General features: G+C 33.8%; 5 protein-coding genes across 19 annotated transcripts; 2 read left to right on the top strand and 3 right to left on the bottom strand.

Moving 5' to 3' along the window:
* Window positions 1-693: 693 nt before the first annotated feature.
* Window positions 694-7666, bottom strand: LOC127260742 (uncharacterized). 5 transcript variants are annotated; one of them, XR_007840791.1, is made up of 4 exons: window positions 7523-7666; window positions 7329-7428; window positions 6481-6534; window positions 694-1193 (listed from the first exon to the last, which is right to left on the bottom strand). XR_007840791.1 is itself a non-coding variant. In XM_051288650.1 (3 exons), exons 1-2 carry the CDS (start codon window positions 7588-7590, stop codon window positions 7332-7334), a joined length of 165 nt encoding a protein of 54 aa, XP_051144607.1. In that variant the 5' UTR covers window positions 7591-7666; the 3' UTR covers window positions 4848-6534; window positions 7329-7331. The 5 variants fall into 5 exon arrangements, 1 of the variants encoding a protein (XP_051144607.1); XR_007840789.1 differs by having other exon boundaries at window positions 764-1193; window positions 7209-7428; XR_007840790.1 differs by lacking the exon at window positions 694-1193 and adding an exon at window positions 4385-4603.
* On the top strand, window positions 2773-5952 carry LOC127260740 (beta-amylase 3, chloroplastic). The gene is made up of 4 exons (XM_051288645.1): window positions 2773-3308; window positions 3818-4028; window positions 4525-4635; window positions 4721-5952. Exons 1-4 carry the CDS (start codon window positions 2773-2775, stop codon window positions 5510-5512), a joined length of 1650 nt encoding a protein of 549 aa, XP_051144602.1. The 3' UTR covers window positions 5513-5952.
* Window positions 7667-10501: 2835 nt separating the features above from the next.
* On the top strand, window positions 10502-13322 carry LOC127261408 (probable serine/threonine-protein kinase PBL19). The gene is made up of 5 exons (XM_051289755.1): window positions 10502-11389; window positions 11470-11730; window positions 11842-11964; window positions 12436-12921; window positions 13042-13322. Exons 1-5 carry the CDS (start codon window positions 11027-11029, stop codon window positions 13045-13047), a joined length of 1239 nt encoding a protein of 412 aa, XP_051145712.1. The 5' UTR covers window positions 10502-11026; the 3' UTR covers window positions 13048-13322.
* Window positions 13043-19621, bottom strand: LOC127261409 (novel plant SNARE 11-like). Of its 3 annotated transcripts, none has more exons than XR_007840910.1 (11): window positions 17842-18145; window positions 17550-17642; window positions 16586-16679; window positions 16452-16489; window positions 15726-15814; window positions 14929-15008; window positions 14730-14786; window positions 14539-14631; window positions 14387-14461; window positions 13946-14148; window positions 13043-13084 (listed from the first exon to the last, which is right to left on the bottom strand). XR_007840910.1 is itself a non-coding variant. In XM_051289756.1 (11 exons), exons 2-11 carry the CDS (start codon window positions 17901-17903, stop codon window positions 14059-14061), a joined length of 771 nt encoding a protein of 256 aa, XP_051145713.1. In that variant the 5' UTR covers window positions 17904-18145; window positions 19504-19621; the 3' UTR covers window positions 13658-14058. The 3 variants fall into 3 exon arrangements, 2 of the variants coding, with proteins under 2 accessions (XP_051145713.1, XP_051145714.1); XM_051289756.1 differs by lacking the exon at window positions 13043-13084 and adding an exon at window positions 19504-19621 and having other exon boundaries at window positions 13658-14148; XM_051289757.1 differs by lacking the exons at window positions 13043-13084; window positions 17842-18145 and having other exon boundaries at window positions 13658-14148; window positions 17557-17648.
* Window positions 19513-26380, bottom strand: LOC127261411 (calcineurin B-like protein 1). Of its 9 annotated transcripts, none has more exons than XM_051289763.1 (10): window positions 26102-26380; window positions 25353-25516; window positions 24754-24836; window positions 23729-23788; window positions 23391-23499; window positions 23242-23294; window positions 22184-22264; window positions 21662-21774; window positions 21517-21590; window positions 19513-19658 (listed from the first exon to the last, which is right to left on the bottom strand). In XM_051289763.1, the coding sequence occupies exons 2-9, from the start codon at window positions 25429-25431 to the stop codon at window positions 21527-21529; spliced, it is 642 nt and encodes a 213-aa protein (XP_051145720.1). In that variant the 5' UTR covers window positions 25432-25516; window positions 26102-26380; the 3' UTR covers window positions 19513-19658; window positions 21517-21526. The 9 variants fall into 9 exon arrangements, with proteins under 9 accessions (XP_051145720.1, XP_051145722.1, XP_051145721.1 ...); XM_051289765.1 differs by having other exon boundaries at window positions 19515-19653; XM_051289764.1 differs by lacking the exon at window positions 19513-19658 and adding an exon at window positions 19744-19890.
* Between the last annotated feature and the right edge of the window lie 1501 nt (window positions 26381-27881).

The following is a 27881-nucleotide window of genomic DNA, read 5'->3' on the forward strand; positions in this document are numbered from 1 at the left end:
TAGATGATGCATCTCTTACTATTCCTGTTCCCATTCCTATGCCTCTCAGATTGAAAGTTCCTACAACTCTTTTCCCTACTCATTTTCCTAAAATGAAGACATCCCGACAGCTTCTATGCATAATTACTCATAATGTTTTGTTTCAGATTTGAAGACTAAACCATAAGACAAATATGGCATGTGAAATGTGCAACTAATACTTGTGTTTTGTTTGTTTGAGACTTCCAACATAGACCCACTTCATCTTTTTAGATTTTATCAAACAATGTGCAATCTGTAGAACATGTGAGAAAGAAATTCGACAAATTTAATATGATATTTACCTGCGTATCTGTGATCAGTCAATTTGGCTATGTGATCTACTTATGGATAACTAAAGATGAGACTAGACATGCAACCAAAAAATTTCAACCTGAGCCTCAGCCTTGATACTCATCAAATATCTACACAGCAGAGAGCAGACATCACAAAAATATGTCAGATCTAAATAATTATTTATAAGTTATTCAAACAAATCAGCTGAGAATTCTATTCTTTTGTTAAATTTACTAAGTTCAACATCGATCATGAGCTTGTGTGCCCAGTGTAAGCATTAAAAGTTACTGCTTGAGTTGAACTCAACCATTTTGCTATTCCACTCCCTCAATGATATGTTATCAGTTAATCCTAAACACAACCAATTTACTATTCAACCTCGAAATAACCGGATTTCAATCCTACCTGAGGTAGAGCTAATTCGGGGGAGAGGTTTCTACATCAAATCAAGGATATCTACTTGATATGATCACACAATTATCTCCACAAACAAATATGTACAGAACATCTCTAGCAGCCACAATTATGACTACAACAAATTATCCTACCAAAACTATATATCAACATTTGAGCAGCTGGCATTTTGTTGATTTCTCCTACAACATCCCGGGTATATCAAATCTCTAAAGTCTAAACTACCACACATCATGATGCACGTTATGATCTCTGTGTCTAATTTACAAACAAAAACCAATAAACCGAAAGCACCGTAGTACCCAAGCACAACTGTCTGTTTCTATTAAACCTATAAAACTTGATTGATCCTTATGATCCCTCAAACAAATTAAACTCTGCACATGTATTATATTTCAAATCATGTTGCAGGCAGTTTGTCCTGGTCTAGTTTGGTCACCTCAAGTTTTGAGTACCACAAGAGCCTGCAAGGGAGGTATGCAATTCAATTAGAACCATTAATTGCAACATCCAAGACTCATGTAAGCAAAAATTTCTAACCACAAGGGCCAGTCCACGAAGGAATGTTTTATCTCTAACATGTGTATATGGAGAAGAATGCTTCAATAAAATGCAAGAGTCGACTTTTCTACCACCACTAATTCTAGACTTACAAGGCTCCCTTTGTTCATTCTTATCCTGATACACAAGGAAATGAAAATTCAAAAACCAAGAATTTTCTCATCCACACAAGCTGTGTGTCTTCATTCCTGAAGGCCAAAGAGAAAAAGCAAACACTGTGGGGCCAGACAGGTCACAGGAAGAGAAGGGCCACCCATTGGTTATCATGTTGGCATGGCTGATAATTAACCGACACAGCTTCCCTCACAAACTTAACATCAATCGCTTTGCTTTTTCAAACCTTTGAAGGGGACATGATGAAAGATATCCAAATGCAAAAAAAAAAAGTACAGTAAAGCACAAAATTTCTTACGATTAGCATATGTAAATTAACACTCCCCCCAGATTAAACTCACAAAAGAAAAAATTAAAATCTCTACGAATTATTCTTCTTTTTAGCTATCAGCACATAGATCTGTCATTAAAACATATTGCCTCCAGTTCACTAGCAGAGATGCAATGGTTGGAAGTATGTGAGAACAATCGAACATTAATTTACATGCTATCTAACTAATCAAACCCATTTACCATAATCTAACTAAGGCTTTTACACAGTTGCATCAATACCTTCCTACAAGAGAATAAATGACCAAATGTATTTGAATCACTGAATCAGGATGTGTACAACTCACATAGACTTGTCACTTGTGACCAAACAAACATTAGTTGTTTCAGTCAAGTTAATTACCAAAACACACAAACACACACACATTGATCATAGAACCTCAGCTATCCATCTATGTTATGCCTATGTCAGCTTAGTGTCACTATGAAGCATTTCCAGCCACACATAGGTAGTGCTCGCTCATATGAATGATTGCCTGTAGGGGATTTATTAAAGGAGATAACATTAGGTGAAATAGGAAATTACATTAAATCTACAGACCTACTTCAACATCCCTTAAGAGAACCCTGCCTTTGATATCAAATATTCCTGCATGAGATTTGGGTTTAAACTTTTAATATAAATAAGATTTCCGTGGGATGTGAGTGTATACACATATAGGCAAAGGTAAAAAACGAATAGCTTCTAAATAGCAGAATGCAGCAGAAACATTTGTTATAATCATTGATCTCACTTGATGTTTTTATTTTTACAGCATAACAGATATTTATGATTCCACATATTTAACACGTAGAAATCGGAAATACATAAAAGATTCCTTTTCCATGGATCCATAGCATTTTAAGATGGATAAAAAGCAAACACGAAGCCAAATTGAAGACTTTGAAAAGGTAAAGCAACTTGTTTGATCTTTAGCACTTTTTGCTTTCCGAACTAGAGCCCACCAAAATTGGCTTATTAAGGAACCAGGGAATACTTTATCTTCATAAATAAACACCGGTAGGCTTCATCTTTGCAACACTTCATTCTGAGGAAAAATGACTCTAACGCTTCGCTCTTCAACTTCATTTATCAATCTACCTGAAAACAAAGGCTTTAGAACTCCTAGCGACTTCTCTAGCATAGTTGGTTTTGCCCATATCAAGCCGTCATGCCAGCTGCGAGCAAGGAATTCAATACAAGAGGCACAGCTCTTGCAACCTGAGAGAACCTCCTCTCTTTTGGAAGGGGGATACTATGAGCAGAGAGAAACACTTCATCAGATTACACCCCCTCACAGCCATAATAAATTGAAGGTACCTGTTTTTGTGATGCTGCCTCTTGATACCATATCCATGGGGGGCAACATGAACAAACCAAAAGCAATGTTTGCTAGTTTGATGGCTTTAAAGAGTGCTGGAGTTGAAGGGGTTATGGTTGATGCATGGTGGGGATTGGTTGAGAAAGACGGACCACTGAAATACAATTGGGAAGGTTATGATGAACTCATAAGGATGGTTGAAAAGCTCGGGTTGAAGCTTCAGGTTGTCATGTCTTTTCATCAATGTGGAGGAAATGTTGGAGACTCTTGCAGGTCAGTACCATATTAGTGCGCAATTATTTGCCTTTTTAACTGTCAAAAAAGTTTATCTTCCAGGTACTCCATTAATGCTTATACTGGTCCATGACTTTCATAAAGTGATAACAAAACCTACCTTTGTTGTGTTTGAACTGGCTTATAAAAAATGCTTAAGGGGATGTCCTTCTCAAGAGAAACAAGCGTTCCAGATTTAAATTATGTTCTCAGCTTTTCGAATTATTTGCCAGATGCTGAAGTTTGTCCGTACGTGAACATTAAAATAACTAGTGTACAAGTAACAAAATGGGTTTCTAAGCTTGACTAGTTTCAAAAGTTCTATGCATGCTTCTAGGTTTAGTTATTTCAATAGCAGTTGTTTCTGCACATCTAATTATCATTACAAGTTAAAGAAGATTGCAGTGCACCAACTGATACTTCCTAAATTCCACTCAGATATTTCAGCCATCTTGTCGCGAATAATCTAAGTTGCAATTGATACAAATGTTCTGGCATTATATTTGCAGTATCCCCCTACCACCATGGGTGCTTGAAGAGATCAGCAAAAATCCTGACCTTGTCTATACTGATAAGTCAGGTCGGCGCAACCCTGAGTACATATCGTTGGGCTGTGACTCACTGCCTGTTCTTCGAGGAAGAACACCAATTCAGGTCTATTCTGACTACATGAGGAGTTTCAGAGAGAGGTTCATCAACTACCTGGGAAAGGTTATTGTGGTATAGCTTCTAACCCAACTTTTTCCTTGTCTAATTAGTTAACTTTATGAAACAGCAATCTACTGTCCATCCCATAGAATTTAGCAGTAGTCATGGTGCTATATGTAGAGGTGAGCAAAGAACTTGATTATAACAATTAGCAATTCTTGTTGTGTGATACACATGAGAGCCAACAACAATAACTCAGAGAATATTAAGATAACAGAGAGCAGAAATATTTGGAAGGTCCAATTTACCAAAAGCAGAAGCTACAACAAATATATATTAGATGATAGGTATTAGATACACTACATCAAGAATCAAGCATAAAAGTAAATGCACAAGACATTTATATGAAGCTGAAATACCATGATCAATGATGTCATAATTGTTGTCTTATTGTAGATTCAATCATTCAAACTCTCATATGATACAAGCAAGTAGCAACAAGGTTAATTGATTATCAAAACAAAAAATAAAGGATTCTTTTTAACATATGTTACTTTTAACAATACAGGAGATTCAAGTCGGAATGGGGCCTTGTGGAGAGTTAAGATATCCCTCATATCCTGAGAGCAATGGAACCTGGAGATTTCCTGGAATTGGAGAATTTCAGTGCTACGACAAGGTAATTCCCACAAATAGCAGTGGCACAACATTTAGCTTTTGTTTCAAAAAATTTTCTTGATAAATGTTCTTTCTACATGAAACAGTACATGAAGGCTTCATTGGCAGCAACTGCAGAGGCAATTGGGAAGGAAGACTGGGGACAAGGGGGGCCCCATGATGCCGGCCAATACAATCAATTCCCAGAAGACACTGGATTTTTTCGGAGGGAGGGTAGATGGGATAGCGAGTACGGAAAATTCTTCTTAGAGTGGTATTCTGGGAAGCTACTCGAACATGGAGAAAAGATTCTCACAACAGCAAAAGGTATATTTCAAGGAACTGGAGCCAAACTGTCTGGGAAAGTAGCTGGGATTCATTGGCATTACAAAACAAGATCACATGCAGCAGAACTAACAGCAGGGTACTACAACACAAAGTATCAAGATGGTTACCTGCCAATAGCAAGAATGCTAGGAAAACTTGGTGTGGTATTCAACTTTACATGCATGGAGATGAGAGATGGAGAACAGCCAGGCAAAGCCAATTGCTCACCAGAAGGTCTAGTTAGGCAAGTAAAGATGGCAACTAAAAGTGCTAGAACAGAACTAGCTGGAGAAAATGCACTACAGCGGTATGATGGAGGAGCATTTTCCCAAATTTTGACAACAAGCAGGTTAGATCTAGCAGAAGGTCTCAGTGCATTTACTTACTTAAGAATGAATAAGCAGCTGTTTGAAGCAGATAATTGGAGAAATTTGGTTGAGTTTATAAGAAACATGTCAGAAGATGGCCAAAACAAGAGACTTCATGAAAGTGACAGGATTGGAACAGACCTTTATGTTGGATTTATCAAACAAAATAATTTGCAGAAGACAAGGGAAGCTGCCCTTGTATGATGATATGGAAGCATATCTTTGTGACATTGTACTCCAAGAATGTAAAATATAAAGCACATTGGAAAGTCAAGGGCGTACATATACACATACATACATGGCAATGTACTGATTAACCTTGTCTTGCCCAAGTCCAAGACTCCAAAGAACAGAGTATTGCTGTTTTAAAAGTTAGGTGGACATGAAGAGATTCGGAACAATGGCAAGGAAGCTAGAAGCTGAGGCAACAAATCTGGCGTATGCACAGAGTGAAAACAGAAGCACAGCAAGTATTAATTAACTATCTTGGTCCAGTAAACAATATATATTCGTTTCCTGTACAAAACTTTAAAATCTTTTTGATTCCCTTGAAAACAAAAAGGGACATACTTCAGTTTCCTGCAATGTTTTGGTCCATAAAAGTTTACTAACTTAGTATGAACTCTGCTCTGCTTTTCAGGTTATTGTTTTCTTTCTCAATTATATATGAATTATGATATAAACGGTAAAGCAAGGGTTGGAGTTGCAACAGCTACAAAATGGTCTAAGAAAACCCATATCACATAATTGAAATATGAGTAAGAGTTAGGATTTTCTGAAGATGAGCCTGATCATCATCATATCTACTCTTCAGGTTAGAAGCAGAATCTAAGCAAAGATAAAACACTTCTTGTAACAGATGAAAACAACAGACAAATCATCCAGAAAGAATGTGAGTAATACTTCAATGTAATTCCATAAAACAGAAACTTCATATAAATTCTTCTCCTAAAATGAGGAATCACAAGCAAGTACCATCAGTATCATGACATCCATCAGCATTTAAACTTAATCTCTACCAAGTCTACAAAATTCAAAATTTTGGTATTATAGAAAGTAAACAATTCTAGCCAATAGTAAGTAGCCAATACATGAATGCATGCTTCAAATATATATTATACTGAAGATTTAGGCCAAATCTCAAGTTCCTTCAGCAGAAAACTTTAACTCACCTTCAACACAAAGCAAGAACATTTCTCTCAGTAAACTTGATGCTAGTACTGAATCTGCAAATGTATACATAAAGATTGTTAAAGTTGAATTTCTTAAGTTTCATAGAGAAAAAACTCTATGTAGTGCAAACAAACGTTTGAACACTTACGGAAAACAAGCTTACGTCATTGTAAACCTTTTATTTGCTAAGAAAAAGTTCAGTCAATTAAAAAAAAGGGATGCGAAATTGTTTCTCACTGCCCTTGCATCATCCATTCAGAATAATAATCATATAAAATAAAAGTCAGATGTTGCACTGCAAATGAACTTGATTGAGTAGAAATGACAAGAACTCCCGTAGTCTTTGTTCGATGAAACTTTGGATTGTAAATCTATATTAAGGATTAAGATTTACCTAGTAAAACAACAGATACTTCAAACAAGTAGAGCTCAAGATTCACAACACATAACTGCTTTTCATCACAACATAATGTATAGATACAAAAGCAAATCCTAGAAGTTCGTCTGAGAGTACCACGTAATGTATAGATACCGATGCAACCCCTAGGTTTTGATTTCATACCAAATATCTCTTCGCCGGTTCTATAATAAAACATATAACCCTAATTTTCTTATTAGCTACGAAACTTTAAGGTAATGATGCTCGGTATAACAGAAATTCTACGTATTAATGATAAATTACACCACAAAAGCTCTCCAATTTTTTAAAAGAGGTTGCCAATAATACCATTTAGGAGTCCAGCAATTCTAGGTTGGGAAGGCGAGGCTCACTCTCACTCTCAAGGGCTATTAACCAATTACAGCACAAAACCACTCCAATTTTCAGAAGAGTGGTTGCAATCGATACCGTCTAGGACTGATCTGGAGGAGATGAAGAACGGCGGAGTTTCTCAATTAGCTCTTCGAGCTCCTTGCGCGCTGACTCTCTGCCGAACATGAACCCGTACCTGACATTATGTACCACCAAATTACTAGATCGATAGTACTAAAAGAAATGATGAAAAAGCAAATATAAAAACGCAATGGGAGATAATTGAATACCAGAAGGATACGGCGGAGAAGATGCCGGCGGTGCCCACCGTCTGCACGAGAGTGAAGCCCTTCTGCATTTCTTTTGCTATTTATTTTTATTTTTAGATTACAAAAAATTTGGGAGCTCTTCTCTTGGTCGTGTTAGTAACGACATTTTTTTTTATACTGTACCCTCTCTCTTCCTCGAAAATTCAAATTTTATATTTATTTTATTTTTATTTTTTTGATTTTTTTTATTTATTATAACGACAAAAAATTATTTTTAATCTTATTTTAAATTTTTAAATTTTTTAGAGAATGATTATACATTTTAATTTATTTTAAATTTTTTAATTTTTTTTAGTTATTTTAATTTATAATTATTTATATTATAAGATAATTATTTTCACTGATATATTCTTAATTATCGTGTTTACAGTACAGCAGACACTGATACTGACACTGGTACGGATGAAATAATATTCTAGATGTACGTTTGGTGGTATTTTGAAATGTGTGCTATATGTCAAAATAAAATTAATAGGTAGTGTCGGATTGCATTTTCAGACCATATTTATTTTTATTAATTTTAATGAAAAAATAAATAAATCTCAGTCGAATTTTAAAGGTCGAGACTTTGAACCTAAGACCTCGTCATCATAAGGTCAACTCTATTCCATCATATCATCTCAAGAAAGTATTTTTAAATTAGTTATATACTCCCTCTGCCCAAACAAGGTGCAACATTTATTTTTGGCACGAATTTTTAGGTAGATAGTATTAAATATAATAATTTAAAAATCAATTGATGTGATAAAAAGAGAAATATATATTTTATATTTTTATTTAGACGATGCGATGAGATAAAATGTGGGGTAGATATTAGGTATAATTAATTATTTCATATTTTGGAAATGTTGCAGGGTGTTTGTGACATATCTTTGATGATTCCATCATCTATGAATGAGTTGGGAAAACTTCTGGATAGGTATCCTACATCTGCACCGAATTCTTTCTGGTTAAAGAATCTTTTTCTAGTTGCTCTGGAACAATTAGGAGATTTCAAAAGAAAATATTGCACTGACGGAGGAAGTACCATTTTTAAAATATTAAATTATTTCCTTGAATCTTGTTTTGTAGTATTAATTTTTATTTTAATTATAATTTGAATAATAATTTATATCCTAATCACATATATCAATTTGTTATTTTTGTTTGTAATTTAAAAATATATTCATTTTTTTAGTATTTTTCTTTTTAATTTTAATCAAAAAATATCTATATATCTTATACTCTTTCTGTCCCAAAATTATAGTGGCATGAGATTGAAAGAATATTAATAGTATATTGATAATGAGTAAAAAGTACGTGTAAAAGATTTTTTTGCCCATGTGAGTGTATTAGTGTAAAAAGTAATATCAATTGTGTAATAGTAATAAAAAGTAAAGGTAATCTTACACTTATACGATTATTTCTAAAAAAATGAGACTATTGTTTTAGAACAGACAAAAATAATTAACAAACTATTATATTGGGACGGATGAAGTACAATATTACTAAAAAGTAAATAAATTTAAAAGCAATGTTAATTTTTATCATTTTATGGTAGCATTATATATAAAAATACTAATATATTTAATTTCATATACAAAAATCCAACTGATACATATACATTGACAAGAGGAAGTATATTTTTATAAAAATTACTATGGTTACATAATAATAATAAAAAAAAAAATATAAAACTAAATTAAATTATTATTATTATTATTATTAATGACTTTATGAAATGGCATAAATTGGGGAATTGACCAAAGGAAGAAAAGTATAATAGGAATTCTTTGGTCTTTTTGTTGTACAAAATATTTAGGCACCTATCACTATCTTCCACCCATTTTCAATTACTATTTCATTTGCTCGATAATTCATTCATAAACATAATAATGGTGATCAATAATGCAAAATTTTCTTGAAATGGTACCTGGATCTTATATTTTTTTGAAAATATAAATATATATATATATATATGGTGTGTTTGTTTGGAGGATTGGTTCATATTTTTACTATTCATCGACATTTTTTTTTTAAAAAAATATCAAATTAAATATCAAATTTTTATTTTTTAGATTATACTAAAAATTAATTTTGCATTCAAAATATTACACCAACGCCTATTTATATCACATCATACAACTATTTCAATTCAATTTTTTTATTATTCAATTTCCAACTCAAAATCCAAACCAAAAAACAAACACACACATAGTGTGCTACAATAAATTATTAAAGCCGACGGTTATAGTGCTGAATTGTAAAATTCAGCATTATGGTGACAACACACTGCAGCACACGGTGTTACTATCCGCAGCACACTGTTTGTTTTCATATAATACAATAACAGCACATAAACTAACAACACTAATCAACAACAGATGCTATAATCTTATAGCATACAATAAATACTCGATTTCAACACGCCACGTACTGTAATACAATTGTAATTATGAATCAACAATACAATACAACACATGAACTGACAACGCGCATACTGTAGCTTTATACAACACAAATATTAATTGATTTCAGTATACCACATACATATTATTATACGACATGCTATAATTACGAAGCAATATCACATGTCATTATTATACGCAGCATGTGTTGTGTATAATAAGACTTTGTATTGCTCGTATATATTATGGGGGTTGAAAAATCGTTCTGATTTTTCCAATTCATAAGATTTATGTTTTAACCTCAAATCAAAATATTGTTTAACTAAAGCAGCCAAACATTTGATTGAATAATCTCTGGAAACCGGGAAAAGGGTTATTTTGTATATGTGCAAAGAGAGCATTAATAAGTGTGGTAATTAAGAGTGATAATTGTAATCCCCACTCCAATAAATATAATTAGCGACTAACTATTAACAATTAACTTATTATTTAATGACAGCAGTTGATTTAATTAATTAACAGTAGTAATTAATCTATTCATAATTAAGAAGAACAACCATAGCAGTGTCCTTTCACACGGTCCTCGCTCTCAGTCCTCTCTGATCTCGGTCATGGATTCCGTTCATGGTGCTCTCTCTCCTAGTCTCCTCCCTCTTTCTCTCTCTGTGGAAAAACCTGCACGCATACCCACGCACAGATATAGACGCGGTGACGCGCATTCTAGCCTCTCTTCCTTTGCGTTCACGTTAGTTCTTTGCGGTTCGGTGCTTTTCTCCTATGCTTTCTAAACTTCTCGTCTCCACATGAGTTTGGGTCAATTCAATTCAATTCTGGCCTCTATCCACTCTGCCTGCCTTTTGCACGATTTTACTGTGCTGCTGCTTCGTTTGCCCCAATTTTGGTTGCAAAACAGGGCAGGGAAGGGCGGCGTAATCTCTCCGGCGCCGATCGAGCTTTCAATTTCCACCGGCAGGGGCTTGATTTTGGTTTCTCCTCGTTTGGATTGTTTGTTGTTTGGATATTTTTTCAAAATTTTGGTCTGATTACAACGGCACAGCTGGAGCGGTTACTCGGGAAGATGATGAGATGTTTCTCGATATTTAAAGATAGGTCGAAGTCCTCCAGGCCGGGGAAATCGGCGCCGGAATTGGGGAGCGGAGGCCGGGGCGGCGACGGGGACGGATCACGCGCCGCGCAGTCGACGGGGTCTATATCGTCGTCGACGCGTCGGACGATACCGGACATGTACAGAGAGAAGGAGCAGTCGCTTAGGGTTTTCTCCCTGTCGGAGCTCCGCGAGGCCACCAACAATTTCAACAGGTTGCTCAAGATTGGGGAAGGCGGTTTCGGTAGCGTGTATAAAGGCTCCATCAAGCCTCCCGACGGAATTGGTGATCCCACCATTGTCGCCGTTAAGAAGCTCAACACGCAGGGAGTTCAGGTACCTGCCATGGATATTAGTTACTCGATCTCAATTTCGAGATCAAATCCGAAAACTGAAATTACTGTTCTTCTACATAGGGCCATAAGCAATGGATCGCGGAAGTCCAGTTCCTGGGAGTGCTGGATCACCCGAATCTGGTGAAGCTCTTAGGGTACTGTTCGGTGGACGGAGAACGAGGAATCCAACGCCTGTTGGTTTACGAGTACATGCACAACAAAAGCTTGGAGGATCATCTATTTAGCAGAGCTGTTGCGCCGATTCCATGGATAACCAGACTGAACATTATACTCGGTGCTGCTCAAGGAATGGCGTATCTGCACCACGGATTGGAAGTTCAGGTGCTGCTTCATTGTTATCTTCCTGACATTAATTCATCATCACCATTGTTGTTTTCAATTAGTTTAGGGTTCGAGGTTTTTGATTCATTGTTTGTTAATTATGCTTATCAGGTGATCTACCGCGATTTCAAAGCCTCGAATGTGCTGCTCGACAAGAACTTCAACGCCAAGCTTTCCGACTTCGGGCTTGCGCGAGAAGGCCCGACTGGGGACCAGTCTCATGTCTCCACGGCGGTGAGTAGATTTATCGTTTACGAAATGTTATTGGTTTTAAACTAGGCCTGAGAATGTTGAGTGTTGGTTGGCTCCTGTGTGTAGATAAATAAATAAGTGATGCTTATTTTTAATAACTTAAGCTTTCAGGTTAGACGGTTATTTATATAGTCTTAACATGGTATCAGATTCTTGCTCAAGTTTATAAAACAATCATTTTCATCCAAAGTTTGTAAATACATATATGCAAGTGTTATGCAAATAAACTAGATGAAATGTTTTAAATATCATTTTTTTTGAGTAAAATAAATAAATGATAAATTGATCACCTTAAGACATTTCACCCCTTTATTGCATAGCACTTGTTTGGATGGAAATAATATTTTTATGCATATTTTAATATAATATAAGGAGATTTTACACAGTAAATAAAATATTGGTGAATATGATGTAATTTTTCTTTTAATTAATGAAATTTCGATTCATGGTTAGCCTGTGGGGACACGCGGTTATGCTGCTCCGGAGTATGTCGAGACGGGGCATCTGTCGGTCAAGAGCGACATATGGAGCTTCGGGATTGTTCTCTACGAGATACTGACAGGGAGGAGGACACTCGACAGAAGCCTCCCGCGGGATGAGCAGAAGCTGATGGAATGGGTGAAACAATTCCCAGCTGACAGCCGGAGATTTAACATGATAATGGACCCGCGTCTTCAGAATCAGTATTCCCTAAGTGCCGCCAGGAAAATAGCGAAGCTAGCCGACAGATGCTTGAGCAAAAATCCAAAAGACCGGCCAGCTATGAGCGAGGTCGTTGAGATCTTGAAGCAATCAACGGAAGAATCGCAAGGAGCTGGTGGTTCGTCGTCAAGAATCACAGGCCAGGCCACGGCAGTGGCGGGTGGTCATAGAAGCCCGATGAGACAAATGGAAGCGAGAGGGGGTTCGAGACAGAGTCCCCTCGTCCACACGGCTCGGGCAAGTGTTGGTTGAATTATATTTATTATAAATACTATGATTTGATTTGTATGGTAAGAATTAAAGATTGCCTTAAACAGCAGCTAACCTTAACAAGTGATTTGTGTTTTTGTCCGACAGGCTTAGGAATGTTGATTGATACATCATGAAGTGCTCTATGGTCCTGAAAATGGAGGTAAAAGTGTAAAATTCTTGATTATTTGATGATGATGATGCATTTTGGGAGAGTAAGAAAAATATTTTTAGTTAGTGGCAGTGGTTTTGAGACAATTTTTTTGTGGTTTGGTGTATTGTTGTTGTAAGTATGATTCAGGCTACATATTATTTATATCTAGAGAGAGAGAGAGAGAGAGAGAGAGAGGCTATGGATTTAATTTTTATAGAAATTTCAGATTTTTGCATGGTCCCTATTCTATTTAATTTATACGCAAGTGTGGAACCTATTGTACATGTTATTGACTTTAATTCTATTTAAATTAAAATTAATCACTTTAAAGAAATTACTGACATGATATATATACGGATTGGATCGAATATGCTCATATTGAAATATGAGAGCTATTTTCAACCTAACCATGTTTAAACATGGTCATATTAATCCAAAAATCTACATCGAGTTTAAATTGAATGCCAATCACCTTAACAAATGAGTCAAATCGAACCGAGCTTTAGTCGTTAACTTAGAGATTCGTATATCCAACAACAGAGAAGTATAGCTATTAAGGAACATATCACCAGTCATAAACATAGTATGATTTATATAACAAACAAATGTTAGACAAAGAGAGTGAAAATAATAATAATGTTGACAAGAATTAATGTGAGATGCGAGCTCATGCATAATATACACCGCGATGAAGTAAAGATTTAATTTCGACAAGAAATGAGCAAACTCTCGAATCAATTTAATGATGTTTGTAAAAATAAGGTTAGAATGCCACTGAAAAACACATATCTCATATATGGACGGATACATACATATATAAATATATATATATATGATTATGCTGATGAAAAACCTTACTTTGATTGATGCCTTGATGGTCCTCCATTGCTGCACCGATCAAATTTCATCCGATCAACGCCATGAAAAGGTGTATAATCTCAATAGAAATTTGATCGAAAAGAAGAGTTCGCTCAGATGGAATTCCATAGCAGCTTCCTAGCAGGAACTGGAGGAGCTAATCCGGGTATATCTCGAATGTCTTTGTTGTGTGGGTTCACTATCTGAAATTTCGAACAGATCAATGTAATAAGCAAAAACAAAATTGGAAAAAGATCAGCCTAGAGGCAATTGAACTACTGCAAATGGTTTTTTCAGTGTAACATATGGTTTAATATTTAGGTGAAAAATGTCAGTTCACATATAATTTTTTACCATTAATGCTAAATTAAAATCAAGGCCGTAATCATATAAAAACAACTCATATTGCATATATAAATGAAAGGCCAAGAGACATCTAACCTTCACTATAATGATAGCTATGACACCGATCACAATAAGGAATAGGAGTGCCATGATACACCTATCGGTTGCAACCTATTAAGAAATCGAAGTCAGTTAACCTGTAGAGTGACGAGAGTTAAGCAAATGGTTTTATGTTATAAATACTTAACCTGTCTCCCAATTTCCTTGACTAGCTGTGAGGCCTTCTTGATTGAAAAATGAATAGAGTCCAGTTCATTAACAATTCGGCTCATTTGTTCAGTCTGAAATCATTGAATATAAAATGTGTTACTCCCATATCTTAGGTCTAAGAAATTTTGGCGAAACCATAAGAGATTGAGTAATTCACTGAAATACACACCTGAGCTTTAAGAGCTGCAGCAGTCTCCGTTCCAACAGCAACAGTTTCATGCACGACCTATAAGGGATAGAGGATGGATCATGCTTTGAAGCTATGAATACTTTTACACATATTTCTCTAACATCCAGTTGTTTAATGTTCCACCTTCAACACCTTTACTAATTGAATCGAGAATCTTAAGATATTTTAGGATGCAGACCTTTTGTGCTCTGCCGAGTGCTTGATCAGTCTCATCCATCATGTGATTTCCATGATCCATTAATTGCTGGTTTGTCATATCTGTAAAGGGTATTTGCATCCACATTTAGACTAAAAACGTAAAGGGCAATGAACATGTTATTTGCTAAGGATTTCAAGTCTCCATACAATTTTAAAATAAGGATCCAAACACAGTCCACGGGTGAATTTGGGTGAAGAATAATCATCTATAGGAATAAAACCGAAAAGAAAAAAAAAACAAAAAATTAGGAGCTTCTATCCGTGGGCGACCAAAATCTTATTTGACAGTTGTAGTGTTCTACAGTTTGTTAAAAAAGAGATGTGTGGAAGACGAAGTTGATCGACATACAACTTGATAAAATTTTGTTGTGAGTTCATAAAAAAACATTGCTACACCTAACTGACTCAGCAGTAGAAAGCAGGATTGGAGATTAAGCAAGGCAATTCTTTCAGATTAGTGATATTTTTTATTTCTAGTAAAGCGTTTGTAAAGATGCTATCATTCTTGCTCTACAATTTCATTCATCCTGTTTGCAGATGAACGATGATGTATTGAAAAGCTGAATAATTTTGTTTTTTCACCACCCATTTAGTTGGTCCTTGGATCCAGCTTCATCAGCCAGTACAAATGTATGGACAAGGTAAATGCTTTTCATTCTGTTCTCTTTGATAAAACCACTAATGCAAAGAATCTTAGTTGCAATAAAAATCACGACAAAAAGTAGATTGCTTATAATATGAAGTAATTTTTCTTTCAGGTGGCTGGAAGGTGCTTACTTGAAGCAAGTAGAGAATTGTCTTCCACAAATCCTTCACCTGGACCCTCAAAAAGATCAACTCGTTTGTTTTCAAGATTAGTTGCATACCTACAGCATCAAGAAATAGTTTAATGTATGAGTATGAGTATATTGACTAAATTCATAAAATATGTTAAAGGTTTATAGATTGCATTGGTTAGTTGTTTCTTGTTTCAAAAGTTAATTTGTGTAACAAGATTATTATTAATGCATGCTTAGTTCTTAGAATCATCTCAAACCTGATCTAGTAAGTGGGGTTGTTAAAGCCTGAGCGAATCATGTGTAGTATTATGAAAACATGACAGCATTTTCATGGAATAATAAAATTTGGCGAACCACTTGGACCAATAGTATTTACTCTAGTGGTGCAGAAGTATTAAATTAGATAATTCAAACTAATCACATGCAATTAATGATTTTTGTGGGTAAAATCTAGCATATTAACTCTTTTTCATCGATGGATGGAAATGAGATTTCAGACAATAATTATTTGTCTAGACTACTATGGAAGGATTATTTAACAAGCAAATAACTGAAACAAAGGAAAATCATTTGTTTGTGTAAAGAATTATTGTTTGTGCTCTTTTTTAAAACTACTAGAAGAATTAGAATCTATTTTGACCAATGGTAAAGGAAGACAAGTTATGAATTACAGGAGAAATAAAAGTGCAGTTAAGCCTGCCATGACTATAGCTAAAGAACTCACTGTTTCTTGAGAGCAACATAAGAATTCAGCTCTTTGATCTGCAGAAGAAGGCAGATAAAATTAAGGAAAACACAAGTAATGAAAGATACTTTATACCGCTAAAGGTCAAAAGAAAATTACAATTTAGTTCTCACCATTGACTGCTTTTTCTCATTAAGTATCTTGCTTGTGTCAGGATCATTTTTGTAGTCTGATTCTTTTAACTCTCGATCATACTCTTTAATAAGCCTACAACAAGAGACAAATTTGTGTTTCAAGCTTCATGAACTCAGTAAGTATTGACTCAATATATAAGGTGTAAACATGCCTCAGCCAGGGAATTGTGTCAGAGAGAGAGTCTCAGAGTGAGTGTGTGTGCGGGTGGGTGGGGAGGTGGCTGGTTGGCTTGAAGCTGCCATAATAATCACTCCAAGCTAAATATGGATGCCACAGCCCAGATATTTACACTAAATCTTAAATTGACATCCTCAATGAAATGGCTAAAACAAATTATTTGACACATCATTTTGGTTTACTTGGATGTTTATTCTCAAAGATTTTTAGAAGGTCAACACAACAAGAGGCACTTATTTCCACAACTCACATGCTCAAGATTTTAGAGATTTTCTATGTTGAATACCTCTTCATACAGTGTTTGTTAAACAGTTGAATGTAAATGTTGAGATATTCTCCTCATTCAAATGAGACTCCACATACTAGATTTAGCCCTTTTTCAAGCCTGAAGAGCCATCCCAAAGTTTATCATTTGTATTCAGAAAACATAAAATGTTCTAGAAGTTTGCTTTGGGTACTCCTGGAAAACATCTCGAACTTATACAGACACACGCCCCGGGACACAATATACATACATACATATATATATATGTGTGCTAATGATACAACCAAAAGAACAATTAGAATTCATCAGCACACCTTATCTAATCTGAGAAACCAAAAAAAGTTCTCACCATGTTATTATTCACATAGATCAGAACAGAATCTACTTCAAACAAACATCAACACACCACACACAAAAAAAAGATAAAAACAGTTTGCAAAAAGTGGATTAATTCTGAGAATCCAATAAACGCAGTCAAGAACAACCACCAAATCAAATACCTCTTACATTCGCGCATCTTGTCAGTGAGCTCCTCCAGCTGCCTGCTCTGCCTATTGGAGTCCTTAATCTTCTCCAGCTTCTGGAATCCATTCCTTCATTATTCAATCAAAAACACAAAATCACAATACAAAAACCATATAAATTTCACATCTAAAATTCCTCAGCCTCAAATCTGGCTCAAACCATCCCTCACACGGTATGCATAAACGCCATACACACACAGTCACATTTCGTCAAACTTCCAAAGACCAAAAAAGTCAATTACAAAACTGAAACAAATTAAAGACTTACGAGAGCGCTCGAAAGATATCCTGAATACGCCCCTCGATCTCCGCGAGCTCTTCGCTCCCCATTGCTTTAAACCCCCGAAATCCGAGTCAAATATCTCGTCGGAGGAAATCAATGGATCCGCCTCCTTCTACAATAAAATTGCGCCGGAAATCGCTTGATCCGACCGGTATCGCCGCCGAAACCGCGCCGGATGGATTTGAATTCGACGGCGATGATCGAATCTGGGCGAAGCAATGCGGATTGGATTGAAATCCGCGAGGGAGGGGGAGGTGTGGTGTGGTGTGTGAGCTGGCGCTCTGGTGATCTGTAGGTATTTATTTCTTGTCATAGTTTGAATTTCACTGTCGCCCCCAAAATTATTTCATTTATATATACTATAATATATAATTTGTTATTACACTAATGACGCAATTAATGCTGTCTTTTCCTTTTGATTCTTTCCTCTTTCAACTTGCCGTTGTGGCTATCATTTCTAATTATGATAAAAATAAATTATCAACTTTTTTTTTGTATCTTTAGTTTAAATATTTTTAATAGTTTTTTTTGTTTTTATTAGAAATCAAAGTATTTATTTTACGGATCAAATTAAAGATATTTTTTTTTTCTTTAAGTAAAATTAACCACGCATTAGAAACAAAATAGTATTAATTTTTATTTAAATTACAAATATATTATTAAATGTAATTAATTTTTATCTAAAATACACATTTTCACACTGACCAATAAAATATTATTATCTCTTAATCTAATACAAAACCCGGAAGTATAATATATGTAAAAAAATCTGTTATCTTTGTATATCACAATATATTATGATATCAAGTAAATATATTATCTTTGTATATCACAATATATTATGATATCAAGTAAATATATTATAAATACAATATAAAATATAATCTACACAACATATATTTCTATATCATGAATATGCAATTTTATTATCACAAATTCACCTCATACTACAAGATATTCGAAATTAAATTTATTTCATTTAATATTTTTTCTTATAAATATACAATATGTTGTCTTTTAATAAATAGTATGGTATTAATTGGAAATTTTTACTTACTATTAAGATGATCATATTTAAAATGTTGGGTTCAGATATTGTTAAATTACCTTAAATTTGTCCAGGGTTGCTTGACTTGAAAATTGGCAGCGCATGTTATTTACTTATTTTAAATACTCTATAATAGGCCAGGTAAGTAAAAAAACATATCATTATAATGAAAAATCAAGTCCCGTAAAAGATGACCTGGTGATGTAGGAGTTGGACTTGTGACATGAGATGTCATAGGTTCGAACTCGCGACATGTCCACGTTCCACGTCATCAAGAAAATAAAAAATAAAAATCAATGTTTCCTCATATTTTTTGAAATATAACTGATGATAATTTATATAGTCGTGATCAATACCAACAATATATTTTTCTTAATTCTTTCTATTTTATTTAATTACACTCATTTCAAGGTTTATCAAATGTAAATTTCAATAATAGTAGAATAATAAGTGAAAACATAGGAACAATTTCAATCATCAATTCCCACTCAATAACGTGCTGCATTTATATAAATAAAAATTAAAAATTAAAAACCCCATCAGTCATTTTAAAAAGAAATTTCAAATGTAATAAATAAGCGCAAGAAAATCAAATATACCGATATCTACGGCGCGTGGACGGCGACATCATCGTGTAAGTGGGCTCCACCGACTTGTTTTGATTGCGAGCACTGGGCTCCACAGACCGGCGCGTCCGGATTGGCCCCATCATCCAGCCACGACACGTGTAATCAGCTTAGTGGCTAGTCCTTTCCTTTCATAATTTTACCGACATTGAAAAATTAACGGTAACGCTGTTAAATTATTTTTATTTATTTGTGTTGCTCTTTAAAATACTTTAGACATAGCAGTTAAATAAACCATTTATTGTATTTATGATAAATATTATTAAGAAAAATATAAATATACACACTCATCAAAAATATCAATTCAAACATAAAATATTACTCATTCCGTCTCAAACACCCTGCAACAATCCCAAACACCTGCAATATTTTCAAAATAAAAAATAATTAATTATATTTAATCTCTACCCCACACTTTATCCCCTCACATCATCCAAATAAAAAAATAATATATATATTTCTCTCTTCATCACATCACCTAATTTCTAAATTATCCTACTTAATACTACCAATCTAAAAACCCTGTGCCAAAAACAATGTTGCACATTGTTTGGGACGGAGAGAGTATTTTTTTCTATTACTAACACAGTCTTCGTGCTATACACAAAAAATCAATTCATTTAAAAAAACAACACTAAGTGAACAGACTGAATATTTTATTACAAAAAATAATACATAACATATTTTTATAAACAATAGTAATAGTCAATTAGGGACAATATCAGCCCGTTCTAACGGAGTCACCTCCTAAAAATACTTTTGACAACAACCTACTAAATATAGTAAATGTTCAACACCCTACTAAATATAGGACCTAAAGAATTAGAGGCCATAGGTTTCTTTCAAAATCTATACTCTAAACCCCATGTGGAGGGAATCTGTAAGAACCAAACTGAGTGTAAATGTTCATCATCTCATCTGGAGTTACTTACTAGTGATGCATGTGTAACTTTTAGTTGCAAGCAGCTATTACCTAATTTGAAGGGGCTCAATCAATCCGAAAAATTCGAAATTTATAAAACTTTTTCAAAAGAATAAACGACCAAGTTAATTGCAGATTAGAACATAGCTACAACTGCCAAAAGCCACAAGCAGTTGATCAACAACTAAGTTAAGCTACGGAAACCATTTACGCCATACAAGTTAATATTGTGCACTGTAGAAATCATCAGAGGCAGGAACAATAAAATAGCTACCAGGTTGTAGACCATAAGACCAATTACATCAATCTTGGAAGCATTAAGATTTCAGATATTCAATATGTATTTCATTTCGTCGTGTTTAATTCCAATTTCCAATTTGCTATATCAAATTTAGATTTAGAATATGCTCTCAAGTTGTCCTTTGAACACAACACAACCTATCCATAGATCTATCTATACACCAACAGTGAATATTTAAACTCTCTTCAGCTTTTACAATGCTATTAAATAATGAAACTAATATGAAGATTGAACAACAAATGTATCGATGCAAATCTAGACAAGAAAAGCTCAAGTTTTACTTGCTTCTATTAACTATTTTAGTCATACTGCTGTGACTTGTGTGCACGTATGCCTGTGTGTTTGCAATTACCTCCGAATGCACCAAAGGATGCTTCACAAATTATAAAAGTAAAATCCTGAACAATTTTGCTGTATTTCAACCCAAACTAGGACCTCTAACTAACAGATTTAATCGTACCTTCGAAAGTCTATATTTTATATACTAAAACTAGCAATCACTCTTATATTCCCATCCATTATATTTACTTCCAACAAAAATATGTTTCGGTCTCACACACTTACATTTTACACAAACTCATTGCAAACTGAGGGTTCACACAGAGTACAAACAGTCGAGCACACCTCTTAGCAGACAACTAACCCAGCAATAACAAACTATATGATAGACAAACACACAGCAGGCATTAGCAAATCTCTTAAAAGTATGATATCAGCAGTGATTGATTTAGTTATAGAAACTGCAGAAAGGTTAAGGAAATACATGTTTCAAACTATGTAGCGATTTCATCAACCTCAGAGTTGAAAACGAAGCTAGGAAATGTAGTAGTAATATCCCTGCAGCAACCATAAGAATCACATCAATTGCTGTGTAAAGATTACCTTGTGTGCATGACAGGATAATTTACCTCAAATATGGAAGTGTCATTATCCTCAACAACGAAGGATTTTGGGCCACAAAGTTGTGCCATTCGGACTTGTCTATTTTCCCATCCTGATTAGTGTCAGCTTCCATGAATGTCTGCCAAAGATAATAATGAACATTCATAAAATCTAGACACTATTAACCCGCAAATTTGGGGTAGCAATTCACACCAGTTAGCCCTCATCTATTTTACAACATCTACAGAGCACAGATGGTTGCTAAACTACATACATCAGAAGACACAAGGTTTAGAAACTGATGTCAAAACATAATATGCAGCCACAAGACAACCATACAAGATACAAAAATGAGTAACCAAACTTAATTTGTGATTGCTAAACACCAAGTGAGAAATGACATAGAATTATCAACCTCATCAAGAAACTTTTTAGGCATACCCCATTCACAACTTGCACTGACCATAGAATTTAAACAGAGAAAACCACTGTAAATCTCGTAAGAAGTGACTCATCATGATGTAATGAGAGAACAGCTATTCCCTTACTTTATCCAGTATTAACTCAATGGTTTCATCAGCCAGCTTCATCTCAGACTCGCAGAGAAGTGCAATCAACATTTGCTTGACCTGACCATGAAGAAAAATAAGATGACAAAAACATAACTTCCTTACCATGAACCCATTACAGAACATTTAGGGTGTGTTTGTTTGGGGGATTAGATTGGATTTACACTATTCATCCAATTTTTTCCCCCCAAAAACATCAAATCAAACACTTATTTTTCATTTTTTATATTATACTAAAAATCAATTTTACATTCAAAACATCACATCAACACCTATTTATATCACATCATACAACTATTCAAATTCAAAATTTTTACTATTCAAATCCCAACTCAAAATCCAAACCCCCAAACAAACACACTGTTAGGGTAAAGTTTCTCGAGTAACATCAAAATAAATAAAGATATCTAAATCCTAGAGCATGCATTGACAGAATGACAATGTAAAAAAGCCAAGATATTGAATTATGAACTCTTAAATGTTATCAATATATTTTGAGAAAAATTATGGAATTATGGATTCTCAAAGATAAATAATATATTCTGAAAAAACCTAAGTCAGATGAAGGCAAAAGACAGTAGAAATGTGTATCTGTTCGAAATGATTCAGATCTAAAATAACTACAATGATTGTATTTCTAGTCTATTTGAAAAATGCAATTGTCTAAATACGCAAAATAGGAAAAGCAACACTAAACAGGTATCAACAAATTCAAACAATTATTAAATCAAGAAATACTACATAAACACTTATATTGTCTACAAGATTATTTTTGATTAATTTTCAGCTTAATTTGAAAGTCCAATAATTAAAATGAATGAACTTATTGAATATATCATGGTCTAGTATCACTAAAAACGGAAGAGCAATATCGAATCTGTATCAAAGTGTTCAAAGTACTTCGAATCTAGGAAAACTGCATAGGAATGATGAGACCTCAAGACTTCATATCACATATTTTCACAATAAATTACTTGTCTAGCAATGCAATAAGTCCTACGAAAAAGAAACCCATAAAAACATAAGAATGTAAATACCTCCTGCCGCTCAATATATCCAGTTCCATCCAAATCATATAGCTTGAAAGAAACTTCAGGGTCACAAAAATAAACTGTGAGCTGATTGATTGAGTTAACATACTGAAAACCAAAAATAGGAAAAATTTGAAAGCATCATGCTAACATACAATTAATTTTGTCTTCCTGTGGAGCATTTGGATGGAAAACATTGAGTGCTCTTACAAAATCTCCAAAATCAATAACTCCCTTTTGCTTTGCATCAAAGAGATCAAAAATCTGCAAGCAGATAACAATCAGCAGACTAGGATCGAATGAACAGAGACAACATTGTTTTTGGAACTCTACAAACTAATGCTGAAAGAAGAAAAGAAAAAGTGGAAAGCTGAGTGCCAAGTGAGAGAGCCATCCGAGTAAGTATCAAGTCCAGACAACTTGAAAATTGGGATGACTGCACACATCATCAAACAAAATTTCATTTTTGACCTTGCTAAAATTGATGGCATACCCGATTTGCGAAAAGATTCTCCTTTTTTCTGTTTTTGAATAATGCCAACTGAAGTTCTTCCTGCACAGTGAGCATGGCTAACACAAATTATAAACAATACAAATTTGTTATAAGTATCCAGAAAAATAAAGAAAACTGCAGTTCTTTTTTCGAAAAAAAAAAAAAAAAAAACCACATTGTACATGAGCTTTGAACATTTCAGGGCAGGAAAAGAAGTGGGAAGATATACTTATGTCATCCATTCCTTTGTTAATCTTTAGAAAAGCATATAAAGGGTACGCCATGCACATTATTAAAAGGCACAAACGCTCATTATCATCTAGACCTTTAAAAGGACCATTTGCATAGCAAGACTTGTAGAAGCAAAATTGTGAGTTATTGCATGTCATGGCATCACTGTCGGAAACTATGGCTTCAATATCAGATTCAAAAACAGAACAACAGTAGATAGAGAAGAAAAAATATTGCTGATTCCAATTTTTGTTGGAATTTAGAATATATTAAAGAAATAAATCAGAAGACTAGAAAAATTAACACAAGGACCAACCTTAAAAATAATTTTCATTTCAATTATCACAATTTACACGGTAAATCTAATCCCAAAAAACAATCAATACAACTTAGAAAACCCTAATTATCATAGCAGAAATTTCTCAAAAACAGGCTCCATTTACTTGTGTTTTTTACTTTATTTTCACAATATTCATCACAAAAAAAAAAAAAAAACTACTCAGAAATATCACATTCATCGCCGAAATTTCATTCAAAATATTACATAAAAAAACATGTTGTATATTCAATACATCACATCCAACACCTATTCTCCCTTCAAATTTTACTATTCCAAAACACCAAATTACTTCCAAAACACAGCTAACAGCATACTTCTTTCTTATTGTATCAAATACAGATGTCCATGATTTATTGTTTTACGGTGGATAAATAGTTGAAGGTAACTTCAATGTTATGACAAACCAGTCTTGCATTCCAACATTTGAGAATAAATAAGGTTAAGAGAAAAGCACCTTATTAATAAGCCCGTCGTCAATGACAGAACTGCTAATGCTCTTAAAGAGTTCAAAAAGCGCTTCAACTTCACTTACGCTAACTGCAAAGACAAAAAATGAACATATGACACATTACATTTAATAGATAAGCTCTATGTTCAAAAATACTGGATCACATTGAGCAGCAACTAAATCTTGTGTTAAACTTAAATAATGAAAATTTTAAAATAGTTTAGATATATATATATGTATGATTGCACACGGTACATCAGTTATTCAACTTCAAATAAGATGCAGGCGCAATTAATGAGAATTATACCCTCAAAAGATTAAATTGCTACTTCCCAAATAGGCTAAATAGCAACATAGCATCTCTGGCACCACTAATAAATGATTACTCACTAGAAAACACATATAGAAACATTAATAGGTTATAAGCAAAGCCATGGTAGCATTTGTAAAAGTTCCTTGATCGCTTGTGAGTATACTCGTTGACAACTAATCTACAAACAGCTGTAAACATTGCATCTCATTCACATTTAAAACCAATACAGCTCATCTCATTAGAAGAAAATTTACCCAAAGAAGAATGTGTATTAAGGATATATACAACTCACAAGCTGTTTGTGAAGCAAGTTGAATTGGGTCTTCATGTCCAGGAAACTGCTTTCTAGATGTAGATTGAAAACAGCCCATTTATGATGGGAAAGAACCTTGGCCAATGTATGTTGCCAATGCCTAGGCACCAATACAACACACCATCTTAACCTTGCAAATTACACTGCCAAATTTAAAATCGCAGGAATTCAAACCCATTAAAATACAAAACATATAAGCCATAATATGAAAATATTGGTCCTTTATAAGACAAGCACAATAATAATCATCTTTGTCTGTGCCGCCAACATCACATTGCAACCATAAAAAAACATAAAGATCTGAGCGATAGATGCATAGATTCAAATATTCGCATGGATAATAAAGGATTTAATACACCCTCTCATGAAAGGAAAACAAATCCTTCGTCCTCTCAACTCCAGCAAGATCCAATCAAGAAAGCAGTAAACATTCAATAGAAAAAGTAAAACATCGAAGAACGATACATAGATATAAGTCTTTATTAAAATGATGCCGCACAGTAAAAGGGGGGGGGAGGGGGAATTCTTTAAAAATAGACAAAAACTAAACCCTAGTTCAAAATAAAATTTAAAAACACGAAAAGAACTCTTCGCAACCTCAAATTCGCCGTCAACAGCCACACAATCCAGCGCAGATTAGAGACTTTCAAACTTAAAACTGACGAAACTCCTCAGATTCAACAACTACAAATCAAATAGAGCTGAACATAAGATAATCCATCGCGTACCAGTAAATCAAAAGGAATCAATAAAGCCCGGGGCTATTCGTGTGAAGAGCAACAATAAGCCAATATGGCGGTGCGCGGCCTATGCCTACCTACACATATATGTGTCCTCTGCGCATAGAGTTAGATTTCGTCGTCCCTCTGATAAAAGAGCGCTTTAATGGTAGGCATGGCCATGAGACGACATGAAATAGGTCAAGGGCGACAGAGGCAATTTGGAATTGATGCCTATTGGAGCGAAGCCAGAGGCGACAGGAGAGGGGAAAGGTTGGGGTGGGTGAGTGAGCACACGCGCGATCACAACGCGTGGCGGAAAAAGGTTAGGGATCTGTTTGTGAAGAATTAGAATTATTGTCATTGCCCATTTCGTCAACGGTATTATTTTTGGAGTCAAAGGAGTCGTACGGTAACGAAGTGTTTGTTTGTGTTTCGCCTTTAATTCAACTATATATATACTGATTTAGTTGTTTTTAGGTTTGTTTTTTTATGAGTTTAGAAAAAATTTGGTTTGAGTTTGATATGAAAATAATATATTGATAAGATGTTTTGTGAGAGAAAAAAATATTTTTTTTTTTGAAAAAATACAGAGTCCGTTTAATACAAATTTTGAAAGTTTATTATGTCTATATAGGGGTGTGTTCGTTTGATGGATTTGCACGAGATTCTACTATTCATCCAAAATTTTCCCCCCAAAAACATCAAATCAAACATTTATTTTTTATTTTTTATATTATACTAAAAATCAATTTTACATTCAAAACATCACATCATCACCTATTTATATCACATCGTATAACTATTCAAATTCAAAATTTTTACTGTTCAAATCCCAAATTAAAATCCAAACCTCCAAACAAACACACCCATAGTATATTTTAGTAATTTTTGTAAAAAGTTTATATCAAATAATTATTATTTTTTATAAAGTATTAAATTAAATATTTTATTTTTATTATTTTCAAAAAATTTCAAACCTAATAAATTTTTGAAAATTTTGAAAATATAAAAAATTAACTATTTGACATAATGTGATTTTGTTTAAATAAACTACCAAAATTTTTAATATTGTTAATTTACATTAACATTAAATATTAATTTTTTACTACACATGTGTTTTGTTACAATATATTTAAAAAATATATATTTGTATTTATGGTAAGTATCTTATTAAGAAATTTGTCATTATAAATATATATAAAAATTATTACGATTAAATATAAGATTTTATTTTTATATTCTAATATGATATCAGTTCAAATTTTATCCGAATACATTTTATTTCGTTTTTTCTATTCGGCACTGACAAAATGTTTTTTTAATTTCAACTCTAGCTATATTTTGAGCGAGCAAGTATCTTTTCTATTCTAGTTCTATTAAAAGTGAGTGAATTTTGTTTTCGATAGTTCTGTTACGAATAAGCGAGTTATGTTTTTAACTCTAAAGATTTAGTTCTGATCAAGTTAATGACTACGTTACTTTTGGTTAATTTTGGTAAATTCAAGTTCATTCGTGAACGATTTCAATTATATTTTTGCAGTCACTTCTGGAAAATTCAAATTTGTTCGATATTTTTATGATTCTTGCAATTTTTAAATGATTTGTAAATCATTATAAATATGTACGAAATTTTATAATAAAAACAAACAGACTTTCTTCTTTCTAATTTTTTTTCACATTTTTTTCAAAAAAAAAATTTAATTTCCTGCACATTTTTCTTTATTCACACACAAAAAAATTCTTTTTAAAAAATCTCACAAAACAATGATACCCACATAATTTCAGT

Source organism: Andrographis paniculata, unplaced genomic scaffold (genome assembly GCF_009805555.1).
Source record: "Andrographis paniculata isolate CXL003 unplaced genomic scaffold, ASM980555v1 Contig62END, whole genome shotgun sequence".
NCBI lineage: Eukaryota > Viridiplantae > Streptophyta > Magnoliopsida > Lamiales > Acanthaceae > Andrographis > Andrographis paniculata.